This window comes from Rhinolophus sinicus, linkage group LG02 (assembly GCF_036562045.2).
Source record: "Rhinolophus sinicus isolate RSC01 linkage group LG02, ASM3656204v1, whole genome shotgun sequence".
Lineage (NCBI taxonomy): Eukaryota > Metazoa > Chordata > Mammalia > Chiroptera > Rhinolophidae > Rhinolophus > Rhinolophus sinicus.
This window is the reverse complement of record NC_133752.1, coordinates 168539426-168564677: the sequence shown is the minus strand read 5'-3', so window position 1 is coordinate 168564677 and position 25252 is coordinate 168539426. Positions and strand designations below refer to the sequence as shown.

At 33.9% G+C, this 25252-nt stretch overlaps 1 protein-coding gene across 24 annotated transcripts in view; it reads left to right on the top strand.

Moving 5' to 3' along the window:
* Window positions 1–25252, top strand: part of PLEKHA5 (pleckstrin homology domain containing A5) — a 204977-nt gene that overhangs the window by 154715 nt on the left and 25010 nt on the right. For 9 of the 24 annotated variants that reach the window (XR_002136068.2, XM_019714633.2, XM_019714629.2 and 6 more), the window contains 6 exons: window positions 195–248; window positions 16227–16307; window positions 21043–21078; window positions 21577–21639; window positions 23249–23329; window positions 23463–23612. Coding sequence is in view for 21 of the 24 variants with exons in the window: in XM_019714633.2 (XP_019570192.2) it covers window positions 195–248; window positions 16227–16307; window positions 21043–21078; window positions 21577–21639; window positions 23249–23329; window positions 23463–23612 (465 nt within the window). In the remaining 3 variants the exon portion in view is untranslated. Of the gene's footprint in view, window positions 1–194; window positions 249–16177; window positions 16308–21042; window positions 21079–21576; window positions 21640–23248; window positions 23330–23462; window positions 23613–25252 lie in introns of those variants that run through there. The other 15 variants (XM_019714636.2, XM_074325959.1, XM_019714637.2 and 12 more) reach the window with 5 other exon arrangements.

Sequence of the window (25252 nt, the reverse complement as noted above, 5' to 3'; positions counted from 1 at the left end):
CTAAGTGTAATTTTATAATAATTTAATATGTCACGTGAACCATTTACAGGGGAGCATGTGTGTGAAAGTTGTCATTGTACTGTGATATAATAGGTTGTGGTAAATTACCTGTTTTTCTTATTTCAAAATTGACCTGTTCATGAAATCTGCACCTTCTTTCTCTATTCCTTTCTTTCTTGATTGATGCCTACTAGAATGAAATTCTTTCACATCATCTTCAAAGGAACACCATATATTTGGATCATCAGGTGGGATTTGTAGAATTTTCTTACATGTAGTACCTAATAGAACTCTTTAAATGTAGTACAGTTTTTCAGGCTACTTAGATATTTTAGTCATCTTGAGATAATAGCACGACTTTTACAAGTCGCAGAATAAGAAACCCCCAACCAGGTGAATTTGAGAATACCATAATCAGGTAGAAAGACAGTTGTAGGGGTGAGGGGGGATACAAATGCTGGGTCGCCTGAAATGGAGCGCCTGAATTCTCTAGACTTCTTTCTTATCCCAAGAAAACTCCTACTCATTGAGGCTTATCTCAGCTTGGAGTTGACCTGCTTAAATAGACACCAAGCTGTGAATGCCTTGTTGGAAGGCCAGGAGGGCAGGTGTAGTGTGTGCTCTGTATTCCCAAAGGGGAGTTTAAAGATGGGTGAAAGGTGTCATGAGGATAATTTTTAATTTTATGTCCTTGTTCCTTGTTCATCGTCTCCTTCCAGTATTTGGTCTTTGCTAAGCTATATAGAGTCAGTTTTACAGTGACCTATACAGTTCCTAGCATTACCTCAGGGGTGGCAATGAGTGTTATTGGTTAAGGTGAATGTTCAGAAGTTTCAGTAGCAATTTGCAAACAAGAACTGACACTCCTCTATTTTAGTGTTTATGAAATTCTCTATTAATATTTAATTTTAATTTGTTGAGAATTTTTGATGTTTTTCAACATAGAATTTCTAACAGTGAGTGCACTTTTTTAAATAAATGAAGCTAAAACTTGTTTTAGTTTGTTTTAAAATGTTCAAACTTGAATATTTTATCAAATGAAAGGTTACTCTGGAAAGTAAGACAAATGTTTACATATTTATATTTGCCTGTTTGAAACAAAATAATGTACTGCTTTAAATTATTTATGTTTAAAGAGGGATTTTATGTTAGGATAACCCTTTAAAAGATGTTAAATCATTTTTCTTTGAAAATTTTTAAAAATACATATGTTGGTTAATAAAAAATGTATGTATTTTCCCACAAAATGTTTTCTTCATGATTTTGCCTCTTGGAATGCTTTAGAAATCAGCATTTCATTAATCCAAATTCAGACCTTCACTCCAGAGACTGGTGCTATTCAAATTTAACAACAGTGTGTATCATACACTTTGAAAGCAGTGTAATAAAGACCCATTAGCCAGTAAAATAGTAAAATAAGACTTCCCTCAAAATTCCACATTGTCAGAAAACTGAGACACATAGAAATAACTTTCTTAATAAAAGCTACTTTGTCTATAAAGCTAGAGCTAGTTCTAGAAAACAATGGGATATTACAAAAATTAAATTTAAAAACAATGATATAAAAGTGAATCTGAAGTTATCTAGAACCTCCGGAAAGAAACGTAGTGGTTTGCTGTAATTTGTTACCTCAGTAATCAAAACTGGAATTGCAGAGACATAAAACTTTAGAAAACTTGGGGAAAGACATGTAAATGTATCAAAAATATAACTGTATTTACTAAAATGCTTATTTCTCCTCAACTCTCTTTCCCAAGTTGAAATCAGTTCCTTCCCTTTACCTAAGTGATCCAGATCACAGTTAAGGTTTATATTCCATTCCCATAATTCCTTTCTACACATACTCTGCTGAGCTTTTCCTATCACACCATGCTAGGGGTCCCACAGGTGGCTTCGAAAAATCTCAATTTTTTATTGATTCTATTCTCTCCACATGTCAGCAAAGGTTTTCTAATAATTACCTTTCTCTTACGTTAGATCCAGAAATAAAGTTATATTATCTCAATTCTTAAATTTTGTGATTGGGGAAAAAATTATAGAATTTCATTGCTTGAATGCTAATTTGTTTTGAAATAAGACTGTTTCAGAAGGCTGGGTTTGGGGCTCGTGCCTATAGTCCCAGCTACTCGGGAGGCTGCGGCAGGAGGATCGCTTGAGCCCAGGAGTTCTGGGCTGTAGGGCACTATGCCCATTGGATGTCCGCACTAAGTTCAGCACCACTATGGTGACCTCCCAGGAGCAAGCGACCACCACATTGCCTAAGGAGGAGTGAACCGACCCACGTCGGAAACGGAACAGGTCAAAATTCCCGTGCTGATCAGAAGGCAAAAATTGGGCCATTTTTAGAGAATAATTAGACAATATATAAAAATATGGTCGGGGCTTTGCCCAGAAACTCAGATATGTCTAAAGGTATATATCCTTAAGGTTTCCTAAAGAAAATCTCTCTTTAAAGAAATCAAAATTTTTTATGGTTTCAAGTAATTGTATTTAATATAAATAAAATATTTACTTTTGAACTGTCCTATATTTTATATCAGTAGTAAGATTAGTAAGTTATATAAAAGGAATTCTTGATAATTTTGAATTTTAATGAAAGTTTTTATTCAGTCAAACATTTCCAGCTTTTAGTCTTGTTACTGCCAATGACGTATTTTAGATTACCAGGTCTGTTAATCTTATAGGCATTATTGGTTGCCTGGGTTTATAAATTGATTCATCAGTCTTATATAACTACAAATTGGAAAGTAGATTTTAAAATCTTAGAGGAAAAGGCTCTGGTCATATTTATAATACCAAATGAATATGTACTAATTGATAATCACTTTCAACACTTATATCTGCTTGCTATAATAAATCATCAGAATAACCTAAGGCCAGCAACAAAATGAAGTCTTCTGCCTGCGCCTTGTCAGATACCACTGTCACCAAAATAAAATTTTTAATTGATTTAAATTATTTAATCTCTATCACTACTCACGAAAAATAAAACCAAAGGATAGTTTCCAAGTTGCTTCAGAGGTAAATTCATTTCTGATATCACCAGAATACTTACAACAACAAAAAGAAAAGAAAGCACCTTATGTGAAATTCTGAAGATTTACGTGTTGTACAGTCAGTCCAAAAGTCGTGATTTTTCTGGTGCCTGTACCTTGAGCAATATACTTTGGTTTCTAATTATCACCATTAGGAAGATAAGTCATGTACTGAAGTGTTTTTTAAAATAACAAAAGCTGTGCTAATTATATGACAAACTTCTGCATTTCTTTTTTCATTTGGAAGTACACTATTACAGTTTGTTTATGTTTTTATAGTTCAGTGGACTATCTAAAGCCTACATTTAGTAAGACTAGCATAGGTTTATTTGTCATTTTCGTGAATTTTAAGGTAACATAGTCCCTAAGTATAACCTGTGAACATACAATAATCCCAACTGTATACTTTATGTAACCCATCCAGGTTCTATTTAAAAAATAAATACATACATAATGTATCAGTAACTTATTTTCTTCTCATTCAGCTTAGTTATCATTGAATATTAGAGGAACTTTTTACAGCTTAAGTGAAACTTGGCAAGCATCATCCTAAAATATGCTCTATGAAATGAATTTAACATTTATTAACTTTTTTTCTTGTTTATTCATCTACCTAACAATACAGAAGAGAGATGGAGGGAAAGTCATAAGTAATATAAGTTGGAAATAAATTCAAGATTATCAGCATTTATAATCATTTGGTATCATTTATAATCAATGGTGTCTCCTCTGAAGAAGAATGGAGTGTCCTGTTGCAGTTCCTTGAAAGTGAGGGAAAAGAGACTATCTTGATACATTTTCTTTTCAAAATAGGGCAGATTGAGCGTCAGTTTTAGAATTATGTGGCCCTGCTGAACAAGTGTTTGATGATTAAGAGTTCCTCATGTCTCCATAGAGTCAGATGTAAATCATTTGTTTGAAACTGAAGTAACTGGTTTCCATAGAAGCTTATTGTAGTCAACAATCTGACATTCAGCTGTAAAATACAGACAGGGTTGTTTTGGTTCCTGTACCCTACTGGTTAATAAGTGTTTTTAGTAGTGTCCCTGTTGTTAAATTCCCAATCCAGGCCATAAATGATGCATTTAGCCCAGTAGCACACCTAAAAACTTGGACTTAGAATATCATGCACCCTAACTGTATTAAGGAAAACATCTCTCAGAAAATGTATTCAGAGTGCCAACCGAGGATCTTAGGAACACACACACAGACACACACACACACACACACACACGTATATCCACCTTCTTAAGCAGGTCTAACACTGGGCGTGGGGACTTCAAGTTTCTTAATCTTGTCACTTGTATGGATTTCCGCCAACATCTGGCTCTTGGCTGCTGTAATCTGAACCAGGACTGGTTGTATTGAGCAAGGGAATGAAGTCTGGGTTTTAGAAACTAGACTAGGAGCAAAAGAGAAATTAGGCAAGTCCTCTCCATGGATCAAGAGGTGGAACAAAAGCTGGTTTGATCAGTCATGAAGGGAAGATTAATAGCAATGGGGAAATTAGAATGTGTTCCCAATCTCTTCATCTGTTTTCCTCACTTCATTAGCTCTTGTCTTCCATTGGTTTCTTTCTTCCTCACTTGCTTTTTCTTTCTTATTAGTGATTGAAAAGCTATTATTAGAGAATTTAGATGATGTTGCCTTTTCAGTCTTCCTAAAACCTTCTTGCTAGCTTTCCATGTTAGGCGATTAATAACAGAAAATGACATGCTAAGAGATAAATAAGCAGGAAGGGTTAGACAAAGGATCAAGAAACTTGGAGCTGTCCTTCATAAGCCTTTTGTAAGTATGCTGCCCCCTTGTGGGTAAGATAAACATATACCAATCCATTTCTCTCTCCCACCACCGTTTATGATTATACCACTCAAGTAGCTACCCACCCTCTTTGACAATACCTGCCACAGTAAATTGAGTTTTAACTTCTACAAATTTGAGCTTTACTTGCACTGATACTGCAGCAGGTATTTTTTTTCATCTTTTAAATATGAAATTATATTGTAACATTGAATGTGCTTTCACAAATTTCCCTTAAAATTATGGCATTCTGCCTTTACCCCTCTCCCTTCAAGAGTCACTATAGTTAATTGCATCAGAAGTATCTGCATGAGAATGGGAAAGGAAGCCACACTTATGTTGGGGCTTGCCTATACCCAGTGTACCCAAAAATTCTTTGGGAAAAGAATGTGCCTGTGCTACCATAATTAATGAAACTCATTTGCTTCTACTAAGCTGGAGTTATCTCCCCCCAGCTAGAACATACTTAAGTCATTTCTGAATATAGCATCAAATAGTGTATTCTATTAACCTAAAAATAAAACGCCAAAGTGAGAGAAAACAAGCATTCTTTTGAGATCAAAAAGAATTGCAATCTGGGAGCGTAGATTCAGACAGAAACCCAAATTATGTCTTGATTATGGGGAAAAGGCAAGGGGTTTTTATGAGAAAGGGAAAGGAAATAATTACATGAAAAGAAGGAAGGAATGTCTGTTGGTGCTAATAAGCTAAGTTATTCTTTAGCTCTACGTGGTGGTGAACTTCTGAAGAATGTCCTTAATTTTCAGTTCTCATAGTCAGGATGTCTGCTTTCCTATTAGCTTTACAAATAGTTGTTTGAAATACAATGTTGGTTTGGCCCAGTCCAAAGGTTATTTGCCCAATTCAAACATTCCAAAGGTTCAAGGAACAAGACGGCAAGCCCTGTCCTCTGGGATAACAGCTCCAACTCTGTTTTGAAATGACTGCATTTATATCAATTTTCTCAATTCTGTAGTACCAGGTGGCTAAAGGACCTTGTCCTTAAATTCTTAGGGAAGAGCTGGAAGTTTCTCCTGACAAGCCAGTTTGCCATAGTGCAGTAAAAGAAAAAAAACAGCTTAAGCATACCGATTGTGTTCTTTGTTACACAAAAATGTTCAAGGTTTGCAAGAATCAGTAGCTAAATCCTTCTGAAGTATCAAATACTTGTGGGAAGGATAAGAAAATCACTTTTGTTTAATTCTAACTTCTAAAACCTTGAAAAGGAAGCTAAACTTTCTAATTTGCAAAAGTTTTGTGGTAGCATTCAGATCTTACGATGTGATTCTTTTTATAAATATTAATATTTTACGAAGTGTATGCTAAAATCACTAGTGACTTTCCGGAGTAGTCTTGATATTCTGTCATTGGTTTCTGTGGACATTCCTCATTAGTATGCTTTCTATATCCTTTCAAGAAACCACAATCAAAAAACTATGCAGACAGCTCTGACCACTTTTAAACATACTTACGCCAAGGGAAATGCAAAAAGGAGCAATTAGCTGGGTGTATGTAATTGGTACTGAAACCATTCGAGGTAGAAATCCACGAGTACTTTTTGAATTTTATTCTTTGTGTTTATGAAAGACAGCTTCCCAATAAGAGAAGAAATGCTAACAAGATGATTGAAAAGATTTCTTGATAGCTTTCATTGTTCATGTCAATTCAGTAACTTCATTCTACTGAGCTATTAAGCAAGATCCCATTTTCTCTAATATTTCAAGGGGTCCTGGAGTTTCTATTTTTAAGGATGATTGAGAGCTACAAGAAGTAATGTTTCTAGGAGGATATAAAATAGGCGTTTGGAAAAAGAAAACTAAGGAAACTAGAAAATGAAGCATATGTCATTTAACACTCGCTAACCCAAACTAGTCACATGGTACAGAATATCTGTATTTTCTTATGCCTTGCTATTAGGAGCGATCCTGTCTCTCTTTCCCTCATACCCCATTCCTCCTGTTTTCTTTTTCTGTCTCCCATTTCCACCGCATATTTGATCATAGAAGTAGTGAGGAGAGGGGGCATGGCACTCAAAGTTCTTAAGCAGAATATGATGTCATTATGACAGAATTCTAAGGAGACTAAGTAAATGGACAATGAGTATATTAGAATGTGGAGTGACTTAAAATATGTGTGTCAATATCCCGATCCCTTGGTCTATCCAGTGCTTACAATTTATTATCATGGTTCTCTTTCTTACCAGTAATTAATCTGTCCCTTTTTGCTATTTTCTCCCAACTCAACCCTAACTGGAGATGTTCCTTTTTTCTTGGTGTTCCCTCATTTCAGCATTCATCCACTCATCATTTTACTAGTTGTCTCTATTTTTTTTTTTTTTTAAGGAGGGCAAAGCTAACAGTGGCCCATGTGGGGATAGAACCGACAACCTTGGTATTATCATCAGCCCCATGCTCTAGCCAAATGAGTTAACTGGCCGCCCCACTAGTTTTCTCTTTGTTCTTTATCTCTTGCCCCTGGGTTTCTCCCAGATGTCAGAGCCTGTGATGTGAGCTTCCTTGATAGGGGCTTGTTTGCAGAAAGTTCACTTTGGGAAGTGATACCAAGGGACAGGAGGAAAGAGTGAGCAAGGGAGGTGGGGTATATATTATCAACTGCAATAGGCACCTTGGGCTTCATCTGACTGATTCTCGTTGACAAATGAGTAGAAACACTGCAGAAATACACAACTGAACAATAGAAGAAGGAAGCATTTGTACCAGCTTTCATCCTCCGTTGACCAAGGGTTGCCCCATGAGACTAACTCACCAGCACATTGACGTTATACATACATGAGCATCTAGTGGGTCACCATATACAAGTGGTTAATGGGCTCATAGGATGTAGAGAGGGGCACAAAAGATGTCAAAAACACCTCTCTACAGTTTCAGTTATATATTTCTCGTTGCTTCTGCAGATCTCCATTTGGAAATTCTGCCTTCAGTACATCCCCAACATGTCCAAAATTTGGGTTGTCATCTTATCCTCAATTCACTGACCAAAAAAAAAAATCAAAGTAAAAATGGTTCAAAATATTGGTCACCTTTAACCTCATTGATGTAATAAACATTTCTTGAACATATCATCCTTGGGGAACAGCTCACTGGGCTTTGAGAAGGATCAGGACCTTTGCCTTAGCTGTTTGTCTAAACCAAGAACTTTAAGTAGTTTAAGCCCCCAGGAAAGTGACACCCAGTTTCCTCCTCCAGCTATGACCAGGATAGCCTGACACCAGTTTTTCACAGTCTAATTGCCTGGTAGATGAAAAAATCAAATAGCAACCTGGAAGGACCCAAGAAGTGAAGATCCTTGGCCTCCTGCCTGCTCTTCCCCATTTTAAGGCTGGAGAATCGGCGTGGTCGGGATAATACGTGCCCCCATGACACCCTATATATATTAAGCGGCTCATTACCATTTAGTAACTAAATCTTGGCAGTACTAAAAGCATCTGCCGCATTATGTCTTTCATCTAACTCAGGAAATTTCACAAACTTCCTGTTAACTACAAAATAGGGTCTCTTTTTGGTTTGCCATTTGAACCCTTACTTCAGCACCAACACCCACCAACCTGTGAAACACTTCCTCCCCTGTAAGCCCCTTTCTCCACCCAGCGACTCATTGTGTCTCAAATACTTCAAAAGCACCCCCATTCTCTACATTATGCACTTGTCCATTCTAATAGCTTAAGTATCACTTCACCGTTTTCTGAGCACTGTCATGTACAATAGCCCACTGGGCTTCTCATCCATAGCCTCTGCAGCATGTGGGCTGGTTACCTTTATCCCCATTCAATCAGGTTTAATGACTTGCCCAAAATCACAAAGTTAGGATGAATACTTTGTATTAATGAATTTTCTTTCCTTTTTTCTTTAATCAGTCTTGGCTTCCTTTAATATTAATGCCATTGTTCTTAAAGTAATTCAGTTTCAGGTTGCTGATCTTTGTTACCTGAGAACTATCAGCTCCTTGTTACATGCTGGTTATTTTCCTATCCAACAAGCTAGAAAAATGAAAACAAAATCTCCACACCCCTCCTAAAATGCATAATATTTATACAGTTCTATTTGGTATTTACAAAGCAAATATTTTTGTACCTCAATTACTGTAGCTTTTGCTCTTGTTTTATTTTTATATATTTTTTGAAAAAGCAAAGATTTATGGAGTTCGGTGTAAGGCAGGAAGTTAGTGCTTACAAAGTAAGAATTCTTAAATGCTTTTCAAAGCCTAGGAAAGAAAAAAAGTTGAGCATAAATGCCAAAAACATTTCTAGGATTGACCTATGGGTGTGATTATGTAGTTAAGACATAAACTGATAAATCTTTGAATTAATGGCAGGAATTCTGCTACTCAGTACCAACTGTAACTCAGTAAGAGTACAATTGCTATTAATAAAATCCAGGTCCTTGTATCTAGAAGATATTTTTATTTAAACCACAAATATATTTTAGAGTAGATTTACCCATGGCCAGAACATATATCTTATTTTACTAAGAGAGATGTAAGATTTTCGCATTTGGAATGTTTTGTCCCTTTAAAATGGTATTGTTAAAATATTTGCAAAGAGGAGGAAAATATAACCATTTCAAACGTAGCCACCATAAACCATTTTTACAAAATGAATGTTGAGTTCTTTTAATATTTCCAGTTGTCTGTAAATGCCAGGAATAAAGATGGTAGCATCAAGTTAAAGGAACAGTGGTTAAGAGTCCTTAAACAAGGAAAATAGATTCAGCCACTGAAGTTCAAAATCAGATTTGTAAAATTTATCCTGTAGGCAAAAGGATTTTCATTTAAAGATGTTTACATTAGAAAAGAAAAAAAAAGGGTGAAACAAACTGTAAGTAAATTATTTGGGAAGACCTTGACCTAGACCTTCAATGTTTCCTTCAAAATACAACATAGGTATATATCTCAAAATGGTGGCTTTAAAAATTCGTAATTTAAATGAGGTCATGAGTATAAAGATTACCCTCTTTGTTCTGCTGGCTTTAGAGTATTTTCATAATGTTTCTAAGTAAGTGGGCCTTATAGATATTCCTGAAGCCAGAACTTACTGCATCAGCCAGTTTAGAAATGTTTTGTTTTTTCTTTTAAGAGAATGTCAGATATGTTTGACTCCTATGTTAGTGTCCCAATTTGTTGTTCCCTTTGTCTTTAATCTTTCTCCCTTAAAGAAAATAAAGAAACATTATATAGTCTAATTATGTCTTTTAAAGTACCATTGATTCTTCTGAATATGTAATAATTGTAATATTTTCCCAAAGTTTTACTTTTAGAAAACATATATAGCATGAACAGTATTCTGATTGCTTCAAAACTTTTAAATAGACCTCAGTACTTTGCCCCATCAGTTATAGAGAGATTTATTTTCATTCTTCTTTTTAAAAAGTCACTTCAAATTTCTCTGCTTCCTGTTAAACAATGAGTACTTTCAATAGGTAGTCATACCCTTCAATCTCAGGTTCTGGAACTTTCAGATGTGCTTCCATTGAAAGTGAAAGGCATTTTCATTGTCATTATCTAAATGACCTATATATAAAGACCCCTGCATTCCTCAAAGCTTCACCCTAGGCGTGTCAAATTCTTGAGCTTTTTCGTTTTGCCACACATCTTAAGAGTTTATTGATGTAGACACAGGAGGACATTCTTGAGAAATGGATTTTTCAGTGATTAGGCTATCATGGTTTTTTGCTATTGTTAAGATAGATTCCCAACTTAAAAATTCTTTTCCTAGGATGTCATTAAGAATTCAGGAAAAGTCCATTTAAATGGAAAATGACAGCACAGAAATGGGTCTTCTCATTGGTTATCAGTGAAGGACAAAAGCTCTATAGGGCAGATAGAAATCATCCAGGCTGCTTGCTCAAAGAAAAAGCAGAGGAAGCTGTCAGCACAGATTCAGACTCAAGGAAACTCAGTTACAAGACAGTTTGAGCAAATGTTTTCCCCTTCTGGGAATGAGATACAGATTGGGAGTGAGGTAGGAAGATTACACTTATTTTACTGCTCTAGAATTTCTAGATCTATCTAATATGATAGCTACTAGCCATATGTGCCTGTCTATTTAAATTTACATTTAAATTAGTTATTTTTTATAATAGTAAAATTCATTTCCTCAGTTACACTAGCCACATGTCAAAGGCTAAAGAGCCACATGTGGCTGATGGCTACAATATTGGACACACCGATATAGAACATTTCCATCATCACAGAAAGTTCTGTTGGATGGTGCTATTCTAGATGATTTATTATGTAAATTTTTTAAAGAGCAGCTAAGCCACTACTTAACCACTTCTTGTACTTCAAGGAGGACTGCAGAATTAATCTTTTCCAAGCATAAATTACATGAATGATCTCTTGACTCTGCTGACTGCTAATCTCTCTTTTTCTGACCTTTCCCCCTAAAAAATTCTTTAGGCACATTATCTCTTGAGTTACAGTATCCTGTTCCTTCTACATTTGTACCTGAATCATTTGAATCTAAGAAGATTCAATTTACTATTTTAGAGGGGGTTAAGTCTCTTAATACTATATTTCATACAATGACGAGAATATTTTCATCTAGATGCAATACTTGTGTTTAGATAATTAGTTTGAAATTTTTCATCTTTTGATAGTTGTGCAGATGTTTTGATCAACATTTTGCATGACCCAACAGGACCTTGAAAAATTCCTTATTGGGGAGGTTGAATTAGTCCTCAATTACTTGAATTAGTTTCAGGATAGGACCATGGTTCTCAAACCTGATTTCCTGTCAGAACTCCCCATGGGTCTTCAGAAAGAGAAAAACAAAATGTACAGTTCTCAAGGCCCTCTTTCCCTCAGTCCCAGTCAGAATTGCCAGAGCTCACCCGGCCCTGCATATATTTTAAAGTCTCAATAGGTTTTTTGTTTTTCCAGTCAGGTTTGAGAACTACTGAGATACATAATCACAAGGAACACCAAATAAAGAAGAAAAGTCTAGGTTTTCTAAAACAGAAACACTGTCTTAGTGCTTTCAAACCTTTTTCATGTATGGCACACATAGAAAGTGACAATATTTGTACAGCCGTGAAAAAACCTGGAGGAGGTACTGTCAGGAGCATGTTAGGCCCACCGGGGACTGAGGTCGTCCCTATCCACACACCTGTAACCCATTCTCAGCCAGTAGGTATCGTTTGGGAAGTTCTGCTCAAGATCCTAGCAAATGGGACACAGTTCCATGTAATCATATTGAAAACGTTTTTTGCTGATCGGTTTTTAAATCAAGGTATTTCTTACAGTCACATCAAAGGATGCTTTATATTCATATTACCTAACATACCGCAAAGCTGAGAAAGAGACTAGAGTCAAGTATCATATTTTCTAGGCAGTTTTTCTAAATACTTGGACTTACAAATTTAAGTAAAAATGTGTTTTTGTTGTAACAGAAATACACTGGCATAACCAAGTGTATTTTCAAGATATTTCCGCTTACCTTTTCTTACTTACTGCTGAAATTAATTATGAAAACAGCGTAATGCCTGAATTGTACATTCTCATTTTTATTATTATAAAATAATAAGCCTTTTATAATTTAGCAATTAACTGAAACCTAAACCTATATTACCTGTTACTTCAAAGAAGGAATTAAAGCAGGAAGCAAAGCATTTAACTCGATTTCAAGTAAATTATTAAACATCCTGCACATACTAATTAGTCTTTCTCTTGCTCAGATTACTTAAAGCAAAATATGTTGGCTGTTAATACCATTATAGTGCTGTATAGGATTCTTGAACTCAAACCAGAGGAGAGTTGTTAGATATTCCTTTTTTTTTTTTTTTTTTTAAGAACTTGAGATTTCAAGGTGTTTATGGAGCACTATATATTTTATTTTTTTAGGTTATACTTTAATTCAAAAACTATTATAAAGTTTACATAGCAAAAGCCAGTTAAAATACGCCATTTCAGTGTAAGTTACAGAAACAAGTCAGTTTCTAAATATTAAGATATAGAATATTTCAGAAGTAATTTAGTCAAAGGAACCACTAGCCTATTTCTAGGCTATATTTGGAGGCAAAGCAGATCTAGTATTTCTAGTTCAATAAATCTGGAAAGAGTGAAGGTTCAATCACATCATTGAAATTGTTTAATAGGGACCAAACTCCCATTGTTTGGGATTCTGATTATTGTGCTTAGTTGGCGTCAGCTATTGTGTGCTGTGTGCAGGGAGAGAACCACCACATACAGGACCAGGACCCCTCACCTGCACATATTCTTAGAGCCCACGACCCAGGTACCCTAAGGGTCCTTAGTTGAGTGAGTGTGATGCCCGAGGGAATTCTGAAATGGTCCCACGGCTTCCTCCTTTCTGTAGGATAGTCTTATCCCATCTCTTCTCAGCTTGAATAAAATGGGATCCCAAGGAGTATGTGAGCTGAGGAACACTAACTATTAATTAGATTACATTTGACTTACTCTAATACCTTGACAACTTCTCCCAAAGGAATCTTTAGACTAGTCTGTCACCTTGTTGTTTTAATGATACTGTCTACATCAAAGATGCTCAAGATGCACGTTATTCTGCATTCTCTTCAAGGTCCTCCAGTGATTCTGATGTGGGTTAAGAACCACTGGTCTAAATATTAATAAACTTGAACTTTGTTTTCTGAAGTAGCCAGTAATAAAAAGGAGAAAAGGTATTGGAAGATAGTCATATGTATTTACGAATGTGTTGGGTAGCTTACTTTTTTAAATTAGTTAACATTTCTCCCAGTAAATTTTTGATGTGGATATAGATTCATAAGAGAGTAATGGTTAGGAGAATAGTTCTCTAGATCAAAGCCTCGCTGCACGAGAGGACTCCAATAGGTTTCTTCTACCAGTATCCCAGCCTTTAACATGATATGAACACATGGTGCTAAAATTTTTCTTAGTCTCTTTATGTCACCAAGGGGTATTTGCTAGAGGATAATTCATTAATTTAGTTTATTTTGTGTTTATATATTTTTATCTTTGATTCTTCAGTAAGTTTTCTTTATTATTAGGTTGATGCAAAAGTAATTGCGGTTTAAAAGGTTAAAAACAACTGGAAAAACCTCAATTACTTTCGCACCAACCTAATATTATCATAAATGCAATATCTACTCAGTAGTGGAAATTTGGGAAATGTAGAGACGTATAGAGAAAGAAAAAAAATAATCACATTACCACAGTTGAAAATAATTGCTGCTAGCATTTTCATTCCTTTGTTGTACTAAATTGTTAGCTTCCAGAGATGCCTCCTAATTTTAATATTCTAGGGTTTTGGTATGTATGTTTGAAATTTTTCACAGTGAAAAGTAGCCAATTCCAGAAGTGATCTCTGAGACACTGTGCCATTTGTATACTTTAAATACTATTTTTGCTTTTAGTTTTTCTGTTCCTAAGCCAGTTTCTTCTTGCAAAGATCCCTTCTCAGTGACTTAATATTTAATGATTTTTGACACATAAATTAAACAGGCATTTTTAAGTCACACACATAAGCATATTTGTCCTCAAAATAGTTTACTAAATAAATCAGGCTTGATTATCCTTCTGCAGAAATCGTATTGTTCCTTCTCCCTGTTTAAATACATTTTTAAGTAAATTCCTCAGGCCTGGAGTATGAACATTAATCGTTCATCTGTACCATATTGAAGCTCCACTTAAAAGTGTGAGTTATATTGACAGAATTAGCCATTTGACACAGTGGCCCATTAGTAGTGCCGGATTTCCAAGGGGCAGTTTTGTTTTGACCTTGAGTATTCTTTAATTTGGATACTATCTGATCTTCCATTACTTCTTAAACATTTGTGCTTCTAACTTCCACCCCTACTACCTAATAATCTCTGGGTCAGGTGCTATTCTGTCTAATTTCCATGACAAGCTATTGAGAAATATCGAATACAGATACTATTGCTTTGAAAATTACATAATACCAAAAATGAATCGAGATTTAAGCTGCTTTGTAATATACAATGTATGTATCAGTGCAGTCAAATGATTAAGCCAAAACAAAAAGCAGTTATACTTTATTCCAAGATCAACATTTGATTAAGGTAAAGTAACTAATACTCCATTAAAACATAGAGGATAGTTTAAAATATAGAGGTCTTAAATTTCTGTAATAAAGATTTCTTGCTAAAGAAAAATTTATATTGTAGTTGTCTATTTAAAAGTTATTTTCCAACACTGTAAAAAATGTATTCTGTACTTCATATCAACATAATTGTTTCCAGTGTGAATGAGACATCACTTAAAAATGCCTTGGTCCCTTATTGGAAAACATTGGAGGAAAAAAATTGTTTGAGATTAATGTGTAGATCTGAGTTTGATGTGTAGAAGTTCGAGTTTAATATGTGGGTGTGTAGATTTAAAAATAAGTTATTTAGCTTGAAAAAATTTTTAAAAGTACATTAAACAGAACAGGAAGTTTCTAATTTGACAACCGAAACAGGTTTTATTGACATGAAATATTGGTAACTAGGCTGAAAATAAAATTGTCTAGATACAGTTTTCAAGATACATTTTTTACTTACATTATGTGTTTATTAATCTTAAGATTATTAAACTTATGTTGTAGATTTAGCTAAATCAGTAAAGTAGCATTTGTTAACCATGATAAAAATACTTGTTTTCTATAACATGAAGATGAAAATCATGTAAATTAAATGCCACAAATTAAATTAAAAATGGACTTATCTGCCTTCAAATGTCAATAAACTCTTTTGGCCTTTTACTCTATATATCATGATGATTGTCTTCTGAATGCTTTAACTCTTGAGTCCAGAGCCTGCTAAAACAAACATTTTTCTAGAGGCAGTAATTAAGTACAACATAGCTGGAAATGTGAAACATGGTTTTAGCCTTTTTAGGAGCTAGGGAGATACAGAGTCTTTGCTAAGTAAATTTTTCTTTGCGTATCCTTGAAATAAACTTCATATGGTGTTATTCTGTGAGAAAATCCAAAATGGAGCGTATATAACTATTAAGATTAACTTCAATTAAAATGTGTGATTTTCCAAGTGACAAGATATATTTTTATATTATTAAATTTTTATATTTGTAGAAAACTAAATTTTCTGATTAATCTATAAAGAACTGAATATCATTTTAAGCTTTTTTACTGATTAAGTAATCAATTGAAGGATGCCCTGTTTCTCCTTTTATAAAGTAAAACCTGCTTGCAGCAATATTGCAATTAGCTTTTTTTATAACCTTGAAAATATTGTATAGCATGTAATACTTGTTCGAAATGGTTTATATAAGTTAGATCTGTACAACTTCGGGGTAAAATGTAAGCAACTGCACTATTAGGAAGATATTACAGTAGAGGCTATATTTACAGTGTCGTCTTTCAAATCTAGCTATGCTGTAAACTGATGTTTGCTGTATGCTCCTCCTGATTTGAAATAGATGAAAGAAAATGAACCTATTATCAACATGGTTCACACAATGATTGAGAACTCGGCGCTAAGACCCCAACTGTACCAGCAAGTAAGGTCTTGGACAGTGAATGATACTGCTTTGTCATCTGCAAAATCCCTCAGTGACAGTTTTGGTTTATCCTCAGAGTTACTCATAACATTAGTGTTTTCCTTACTCCATTTTTCGTTTATGTCTATTTGGAAAAACACAATTCATCCCTGCTTTTCAAGATGCTGCCGTATTCTTAGCATGGCTTTGCAGAACATTTTGCTGTTGAATATTAAGTGTGCCATTCTCCCAAAGTTTTTGTGCAGAGTATTTGATTGATATGTACTTGGAGGTCTGCAGTACATTTTCAAAGTTTTACTAGATTGCCATTAATTTTGATTAACTCTAAAAGCATTCTAAAGATAATTATTAGGGGAAATTTAAAAAAAATTTTTTTTTCCTTTTAATGGCAACCCCTCGTAACCCCTCCCCCCACCTCAATGTATTAGGAGTTCTTTAAATCTAGTTTGTGTATTGTGGTTTGGTAAAACCTAAAGGTGGCCGTTTATTAACGTACTGGGAGTTTGTTCTCCCTGTGTTCTTATCATTCTTATGCAGTTACCAAGATAGCTGTATCTTACCCCATTCTTTTCCCTTACTCAAAATACGTACCATGGAATTTGCTGGCTTGATTTTAGGACATTGATTATCTGCAGATCTGCAAAAGAAGCCATTTTATACATTCCTATCCAATTTTTTTGTATTTCATGGTCTAAATGTTCTTAGCTGTGTGTTTTGCAACATCAGCTTCTTCCACTTCAACACTCTCAAATTACTGTGGCCTATGACCTGTTACAATTACTTAAATCATACCGAAGAAGAAAATTAACTAACATGAAAAATGAATATATGTTTTGATTAAAATCTGTAAAATGCCTGGTTTAAAAAAAAGCACCTTGAGCTTACACTGGCTTTAAATAAGGCCACGGTTTGCTTTAGTCACCTGGGATCTGCATCATGGCCTTTAACTGTGAAACTGAAATAGTTGGTGGGAGGGGGTGACTTGTTTCTGAGCAGTTTTCAAAACATTGAACGTATGTTACATGATTGAGTATAGTTTTTCATTTGAAATAAATAAAATATTAAATATTTAAAGTTAAACAGCTTTGCTCTTCCAAAGAAAATAGAATCTTTCCATTCTTAAAGTCACCAGATTATAGAACCTTGACACTCCATTCCAAAATATCACACTTTAGAACCTTCGCACTTACTCTGTAACTGATACCTTTGTTCATGTCTGAAGCTTATCGTTTATTTTATATAATGCTAAATTGACATAAGAGTACTAGCCTGTATGTTCTGTTTGGTTTTGGTTTTTTTCTTTTTTGTACTGATCACTAATCAGGGTTGATGATGCAGACGTACTGTTGATTGAAATTGCTGCTGTACTAAGAGTTCTAACTGGAGTTTTTCAAAAGTGTGGAGTTATCTGAGACTGGTTTTATACTGCATCACTGACCTTGAATACTAAAAGAGCATTAGATTTATGTAAATATATTTCCTCATAGTAACACTTGGAAGAAAAAAAATTGAAATTGTATAGAACAAGAAGATCTGAGTGTCATGTCAGCAGCCATGCATGGACATGAGATGGGCAGCCAATTGCTAGGTGATCAATGTTGACTCAGTGCTGTCACATTTAGGGAGTCTTCAGGAGATCCTTTTTTTAAATCAACCACTGGCAAAATACGTTAATTATTGTAGATCATCATTGATAGATAAAAGTGACAGATACATTTCTTAAATTCTGTTATAAATTTGCACAAATTGAAATTAGATCTTATTTTTTCTCCAGGTTTCCCTTACTGTGTTTTTATCCAAAGAAAAGCTTGATGAAAGTTTATATTGTACACTGTTACAGTTTGTTTTGCTAACACTGCATTACAATGCTGTGTTAATAGGCTCCTGAAATTCAGCCGAAAATATAGTGACAATAGAGTGTCCCATGACCTGCTATTCTAAATCATAACCTTTCAGGTTTTCTCTCAGAAGGACCTTTATGTTTGCATTTTCTTAGAAAAAGGGAGGACACCTGAGAAATTGCCTAGGCTGTAATTATCTTAAAATTAGTCAAATAATAGAACCTAAAACTGAAATAAAAACAAATGCTACATAAGTGAGCATCAAGTTGAATGATTCCTCTGAGTTTATTAATCGTCCTATCACCTTTCATAATTACATTTTTGTACCAGAGCTTTTATAACATAATCAATAACAATAAAATTAATCACCTGATAAATGTTTTAAAAGATACAGACTAAATTAGCAAATACCTACAGCCCTATGAGCATTTTTGAGTCCTCCTAGAATATGATGTCTAATTTTCTTAACTGTTTCCCCGAAAAAATCTTCCTTGGAGTTTGTGTATATGTGTATGTATGTGTGTATATACACACATACATATATATGTGTATATATATATATATATATATATATATATATACACACACACATATATTTCACATACTTAAAAAGATACTGTAGAAAGTTGAATTTTAATTAACAAAAATAATTTTGTTTTAACTTAATGCCAAGCCAGTTTTTTAAAAGATTATTAAATACCCTATGAAAAAGTTGACTTTCTAAATAAAATGTAGCACATATCCTTACATAGCCAGTAAAGTCTGCATAATACACTTCTCTAATTAAAACTTGAGCCCTGCTCAAGCTTATGTAATTACTACATAGTCATTTTCATTTGCTTTTCTAGTGTTGCTGAGATACTTCAAACGTAGAACTTTTTTTTGCTAAAGATGAATTTGAAAAATGATTTTAAAAAAAAGTGTTGCCATGCAACTTTATTTGATGCAGAACTTGAATAAATCGAAATATTTATGAAATTACATTTTTCTAATTGGTAGGATTTTTATATGGAGGACTATATAGCAAACATCTTCAATTCTAAGTGGAAATTGTTTTTTAAACAAATTATATCCATTTTTTTCTTAAGAAAAGCCCCAGTAATTATTATCAGTAATGGAAAATAGGCCATGCTTAAAAGTTAATTATTTAAAGAATAATCTTATTTTCTTATGCTTTTCTTCTGACAGGTACAAGCAATGTATAGTCAAAGGTTGATTATTTTAAGATTTTTGTTAGTTGGTGTCTAATAATGAGTATCTTTATTGGATAACTTGATAAAAGGTTTCAATAAATTTTGCAGTGGTGCTAAAAATATGGGTAAAACAAAACTTTATGTGTCATATATTAATAGTTATATGTCTATAAAGATATATCACTCTAAAATTATAGCCACACAGTATATATTTTTATAATATGCCAACTAATATGAAAGTGACTATGCAGTAAGATTCCCTAAATAGTATTAGCCTTATCGAGGTGATCACTTCATAAGGTATATAAATGTTTAATCACTCACTATGTTATATACTTGAAACTAATATAATGTTTTATATCAGCTGTAATTGAAAAATGTAAAAGCATTATTTTAAAAAGTAATTGAAATCGAAATTAAAAACAAAAGATTCCCTAAATAAAAGTAGTATACCAATATCCTAAATACTTATTACGGATTACTAGGTTTCCATTTAAAATTACTAATCTTTTATCTATTGACCCTGGCTTGTAGAGTACAATTCATATTTTAATCTGGATATAGCAGTATTCACTAGTTATGTTCAAATTATACATTCCATGGTTTAGTAAAGCTGTTTAGCATTTAACTTTAAATATTAAATAATCAAGGTATATTTGGACATTTAGTAGTTAAAGGCTTTATAGCTTTAATTTCTTATAAATGAGAAAATTTGTGTCATTATCTTACATTTTATCATGAATCTAAGCATTTTAAAACGTAATTTTTCATTACTTTTTTTTCAAGTAAGAGTATATATTCTTTCCTTGTACCTAGGTGCTTTAATTTAGAATAATTGACACTTCTCAGGACATTCAGTGATGTTTATTTTAAAATAGTGCACAAGTATTCTGACTTTTGTCATTAAATTCATTTTTCATGTGATGTTCATTTCTATGAAAGTTTTGTGGTTAATAATAACTGTGCATACCCTTAAATAGTCACAGGTTCATTTGCATGAGGTATGTGAAAGTCATGTCTTGAAATAAACACTCAAAGCCAGGATTTATTATTGTATGTTTGGAATGCTTACATTTCTAACCTGCCAATTCCCATTTTTCTAGATCCATTCAAAATTACCTGCTGTTTAAATTATGCCTCCTCCTAAAGATGTAACTGTTAAGCAGTTTTTTTTAAGAGAGGGCAATATAGTTGTAATTTATACATTTTTATACATTTGTATGTGTATATATGAAATTTAATTTTACAGTCTAGAATGTAGTTGGGATACATTATTCTCTTCCCACTTTGAGGAAAAAGTGTGCCATTTACTAAACATGCAGTGAGCCCCTATTAAATTTTTCCTGCTGTGTCTTTGTTACTGTCTAGCAGTCAATATATTAAGTCAAAAGACGAGAGATAGTGAAATACTGCCTTGCAGAGGCTATGATGTGATCTGTGGTATAACTGACTGGAATGGCTATAGAAATCTTGGTAAGCACAATCAGAAATGAGGATTTGTTTGACCAAAAGAAGCTGAATAAACAATGTTTAAATATACAGAATAATTGTTCCTTATAAAACAAATGGTGTCAGCGAACACATGTAAGCTTCTATGAAATTTGACTATCCATTTTATAACATAGGCTTTCAGTTTTATGAGGTTTTGAATGATTTTCCTCTTTTCAATTAAACCCATCCTTTTCCTCCATTATCTTTTAGTTCTTAAGACAGAAGAACAAGATAAGTCTATATTGTGTATGTGTATTTATATATTATGTATCTGTATATAATATGTTATAGGTTTTGTTAGTAAAATTGTACTAAGATGTGTACACATACACAGCTGTGTGATGATGTGTATACTGTGGACGGTTTTGACTGTTGAAATATGCCTGATTCGAATATTCCATTCAGTACAGTTGCTATAATTGTATTTGTCAATTTTTCATTAAAATAATGTGTGTCTTACAAATGGAAAATGTGAGGTGCTGTATAATTTTGTTTGACCAGCTTATTATTTTGTTTGACAAGCTTGAGTTAACACCATTCTTATGTATCTTACATATTGTATCACTGTTAAATATTTTTCTACTTTTGTAATGATCTGTGTTTGAATTAAACTTCTAAAAGCATAAGACCCATAAAATCCCATTTTTGTTATTGTTATATAAATCTAAAGTATTAACTATAGGCTAAATACATATATTTTAAAATATTAATTTTAAAGTTGCTATATGACATTTTTCCTTATAGCTGTCACAAGATGAATGCAGAGGCACATTATACAAATATAGACCTGAAGAAGTAGATATTGACGTAAGTATTAGTATGCTATATATTGTCAGGCAGTGCTCTGTCATATTCTCTGCCAAACATTGTAGATGAGCATGACAAAAAAATTCCTTTTCTTCCCTTCCCCTCCAAAATGACATCAAATAAATTAACATTTTCTTCTTTTGCACTTAGATTCAATTAAATGCTCACCCCCTTGTCTATTCTCTGCCAACCCTTACCTCCATAGTTAGCGGTTGAATATACTAAGGATCATTTAAATGAAAGTAAATGACTATTTCATGAAAGATTATGTAGGACTGGAAACAAAATAAAAGTGTCTATGTCTCTTAGAAAAAATATCAGCCTCTAGAAATTCAATCACTGCTTCCTTTTTTAATTAAATTTGTGGGGGTTTTTTAAATCATATTTCATATTACTGACTTGCCATGCATTATTACTTATTTTTATCTCATTCTTCCCTCATTTTCCCTGGTTTTATTATGTTGAGTTGTATCTCTTTCTCATTTCAATATTCAGTAGTTCCCCCCTTATCTGTGTTTTCACTTTTTGCAGTTTTAGTTACGGTCAAACATGGTCCGAAAATGTTAAATGGAAAATTCTAGAAATATTAATAAACATTTTATAAGTTTTAAATTAGATACTGTTTTGAGTATCATGATGAAATCTCATTCCATCCTGCTCATCTCACCCGAGATGTGAATCACACTGGTTGCTCCCCACCCGTTGGTCACTCAGTAGCCATCTTAGTTATCAGATTGACTGGATATCGCAGTGCTCGTGTTCAAATAACCCTTATTTTACTTAATAATGGCTCCAAAGCACAAGAGTAGTGATGTGGGTAATTCATATATGCCAAAGTGAAGATGTAAAGTATATGTATGTATAGAAAAAAACATAGTATGTATAGAGTTGGGTACTACCTGCTGTTTCAGGCATCCATTGGGAGTCTTGGAGCTTATACCCCACAGATAAGGGGGACTACTGTATTCCATTTGATAAGTTTTGTTGTCTAACAAAGATAAGGTAGTTACTTCAATATATAAATGGCAAAGAAAGTGAAATCTTATGTTTCTTGCTTATTTGTCATTATGCAATAAAGCTTGGGACATAGTAACACTTGTCCAAAGTTTTTATTTTCAGATATGTGGAGAACTGACTTATTGTAGTATTGAAATTTTATTAGAGTACTCTTATTATATTTTCATAATTTAAAAATTGGGATGGTACCAAGAATTTAAAACATTAAAATATTGAAAGTGATTTAAGTACTGCATATATCACTTAATCTATCCAGCAGTTTGTAGGGGAAAAAATCTTAACCACGTTAAAATGATTTGTTAAAAGCATGTGAGACTACTAAGAATATTTTCAATTATGTAGGTTAAAGAGTATGGTTGAAATGCTTTTTCACTTCATAATAATGCATATTTTTTAAGCATTCTATATTTATAAGATATATTTAAACTATTACTCATTGAAATAAAGATTGACCTAATTAGGTATTCCATAGCTGTTTTAAATTTGTTCTCCTGTTGTAACCACCTCCAGTTATACAAGTGATAACTACCTACGTCCAATTATAGGAAAAATAAAAAATTGCTAACAAAAAACACCTTCTCTTATAATCTAGGCGAAGTTAAGTCGTCTTTGTGAACAAGATAAAGTGGTACATGCTCTGGAAGAGAAACTTCAGCAACTCCACAAGGAGAAAGTAGGACAATTATGTTTATTATCTACAATTGATGTTACTTGAAATGATTATTATCAGGACACTGATAACTAAAGTAGAAAAGAATTAATTCGATGATGCAGAACATTAAATGTAATTATTTTTATTATGGTAGTACACGCTTGAGCAAGCTTTGCTATCGGCCAGCCAAGAAATAGAAATGAATGCAGATAACCCAGCAGCCATTCAGACCGTGGTGTTGCAGAGGGATGACTTACAAAATGGGCTACTTAGTACATGTCGAGAACTCTCTCGAGCCACTGCTGTAAGTAGTAGATTTTTTTTATGGTAAGAGTCACTGAAATATTACACAGTTCTTTTTTTCTTTTCTTGTTTTCTATTTAATTTATACTATAATTAATTGGACTGTCTTTGGGATTATCTACTATAACAGGAAATTAATTTGTTATTAACAATACCAAAAATAAAGGATGATCTTTTTTCTCTATTAATTTCTCTGATTAATAGATGTTTTGTGAAATATTTTACAGGAGAGGCAAATGCTCCTGTTTATGTATTATGCAATTGAAAAATTCTTAGATATGTTAAAATTTATTGCATTAAGAAAATAAACAAACATTGGTCCGGCCCGGTGCTCAAGTGGTTGGAGCTCCATGCTCCTAAGGCCAAGGTCCGTGGGTTCGATTCCCACATGAGCCAGTGAGCTGCGCCATCTACAGCTAAGATTGTGAACAACGGCTCTCCCTGGAGCTGGGCTGCCTTGAGCAGCCAGAGGTTGGCGTCAGCTGCCTTGGGCTACCATGTGCTGCCATGAACAGCTGGTGGCCAGCATGAGTGGCAGGCAGCCAGCGTGAGCTGCCAGCAGCCGGCAAGAGCTGCCTTGAGCTGCTGTGAGCAGCTGACCAGCGACCGACTGCCTCAGCCGAGGGGAGTGCAAGGCTCATAATACCAGCATGGGCCAGGGAGCTGTGTCATACACAACTAGACTGAGAAACAACGGATTGAACCGGAGTGGTGGCGGGAGGATGCAGAAAAAAGGGGAAGAAAAAGAAAAAAAAGAAATATTTTGTGAATTCTAGGAGAGTTAGAATAATTTGGGGAAGGTAAGTGGTAATTAGATTCACTTTAACCAACCATTTCAATAAAAGATACCTGTGAGATGCTTTTAAGTAAGAAGCCATCAACATTACCATTTCATAGCTGCAGTGTGATCTAAGTTTAGATGATAGGTTTGAGTAAGAAATGTAATTAGTAGAACCTTTTAACCCATAGTCATGTCACTTTATACAGAGTCTCTTGGGATTACCAAATCAAAAAGTCTTACTTAGAGTTTATAAATTAAGTGTTTTATGAGTTTAAAGAGTCTGCTTTAGATCCTATGATGCAGTTAGTCATCTCTAAACATAGTAAGAGCACCTGCCCAAGCAGCCCTTTGAAAGAGAAATCCTTGCAAAAGCCACCTGTTGAAGAAAGCTGCTAACACAAAAAAACCCTTGTCTGCACCTTCAATGGGCTCTTTAGGAAGCAGCTACCTTTTAACGTTCACAGACATTACAGCTTCACTAAGAGAGGAATTTCCAAGCTGGAAAGATACCAGGATCTCAACATGGCTTCCATTCTAAGCACTAAAATAACATTCCAAGCGTGAGCTATTTTAAAAGGAGTATACCATGGTTTTAAATACATCAAAACTTAGATTTTGTGATTTTTCGTGTGTGTGTACGCTTGTGTGTTTGATTCTTAAATACCTTATTTTTAGCATACCTTTTCCCAGTTTTAAAATACTGTTACTTAAATTATCTCATTTAGTATCTTAATTACATTGTAAAGTGTTTAGATTTTTCAAAGAATTTAATATCCTTTCAGTTGTGGTCTCCTGGAAATCAGAACCATATCTCGTTCATCCTTGTAACTCTAGCATCCAACACTATGGGATGTGCATTA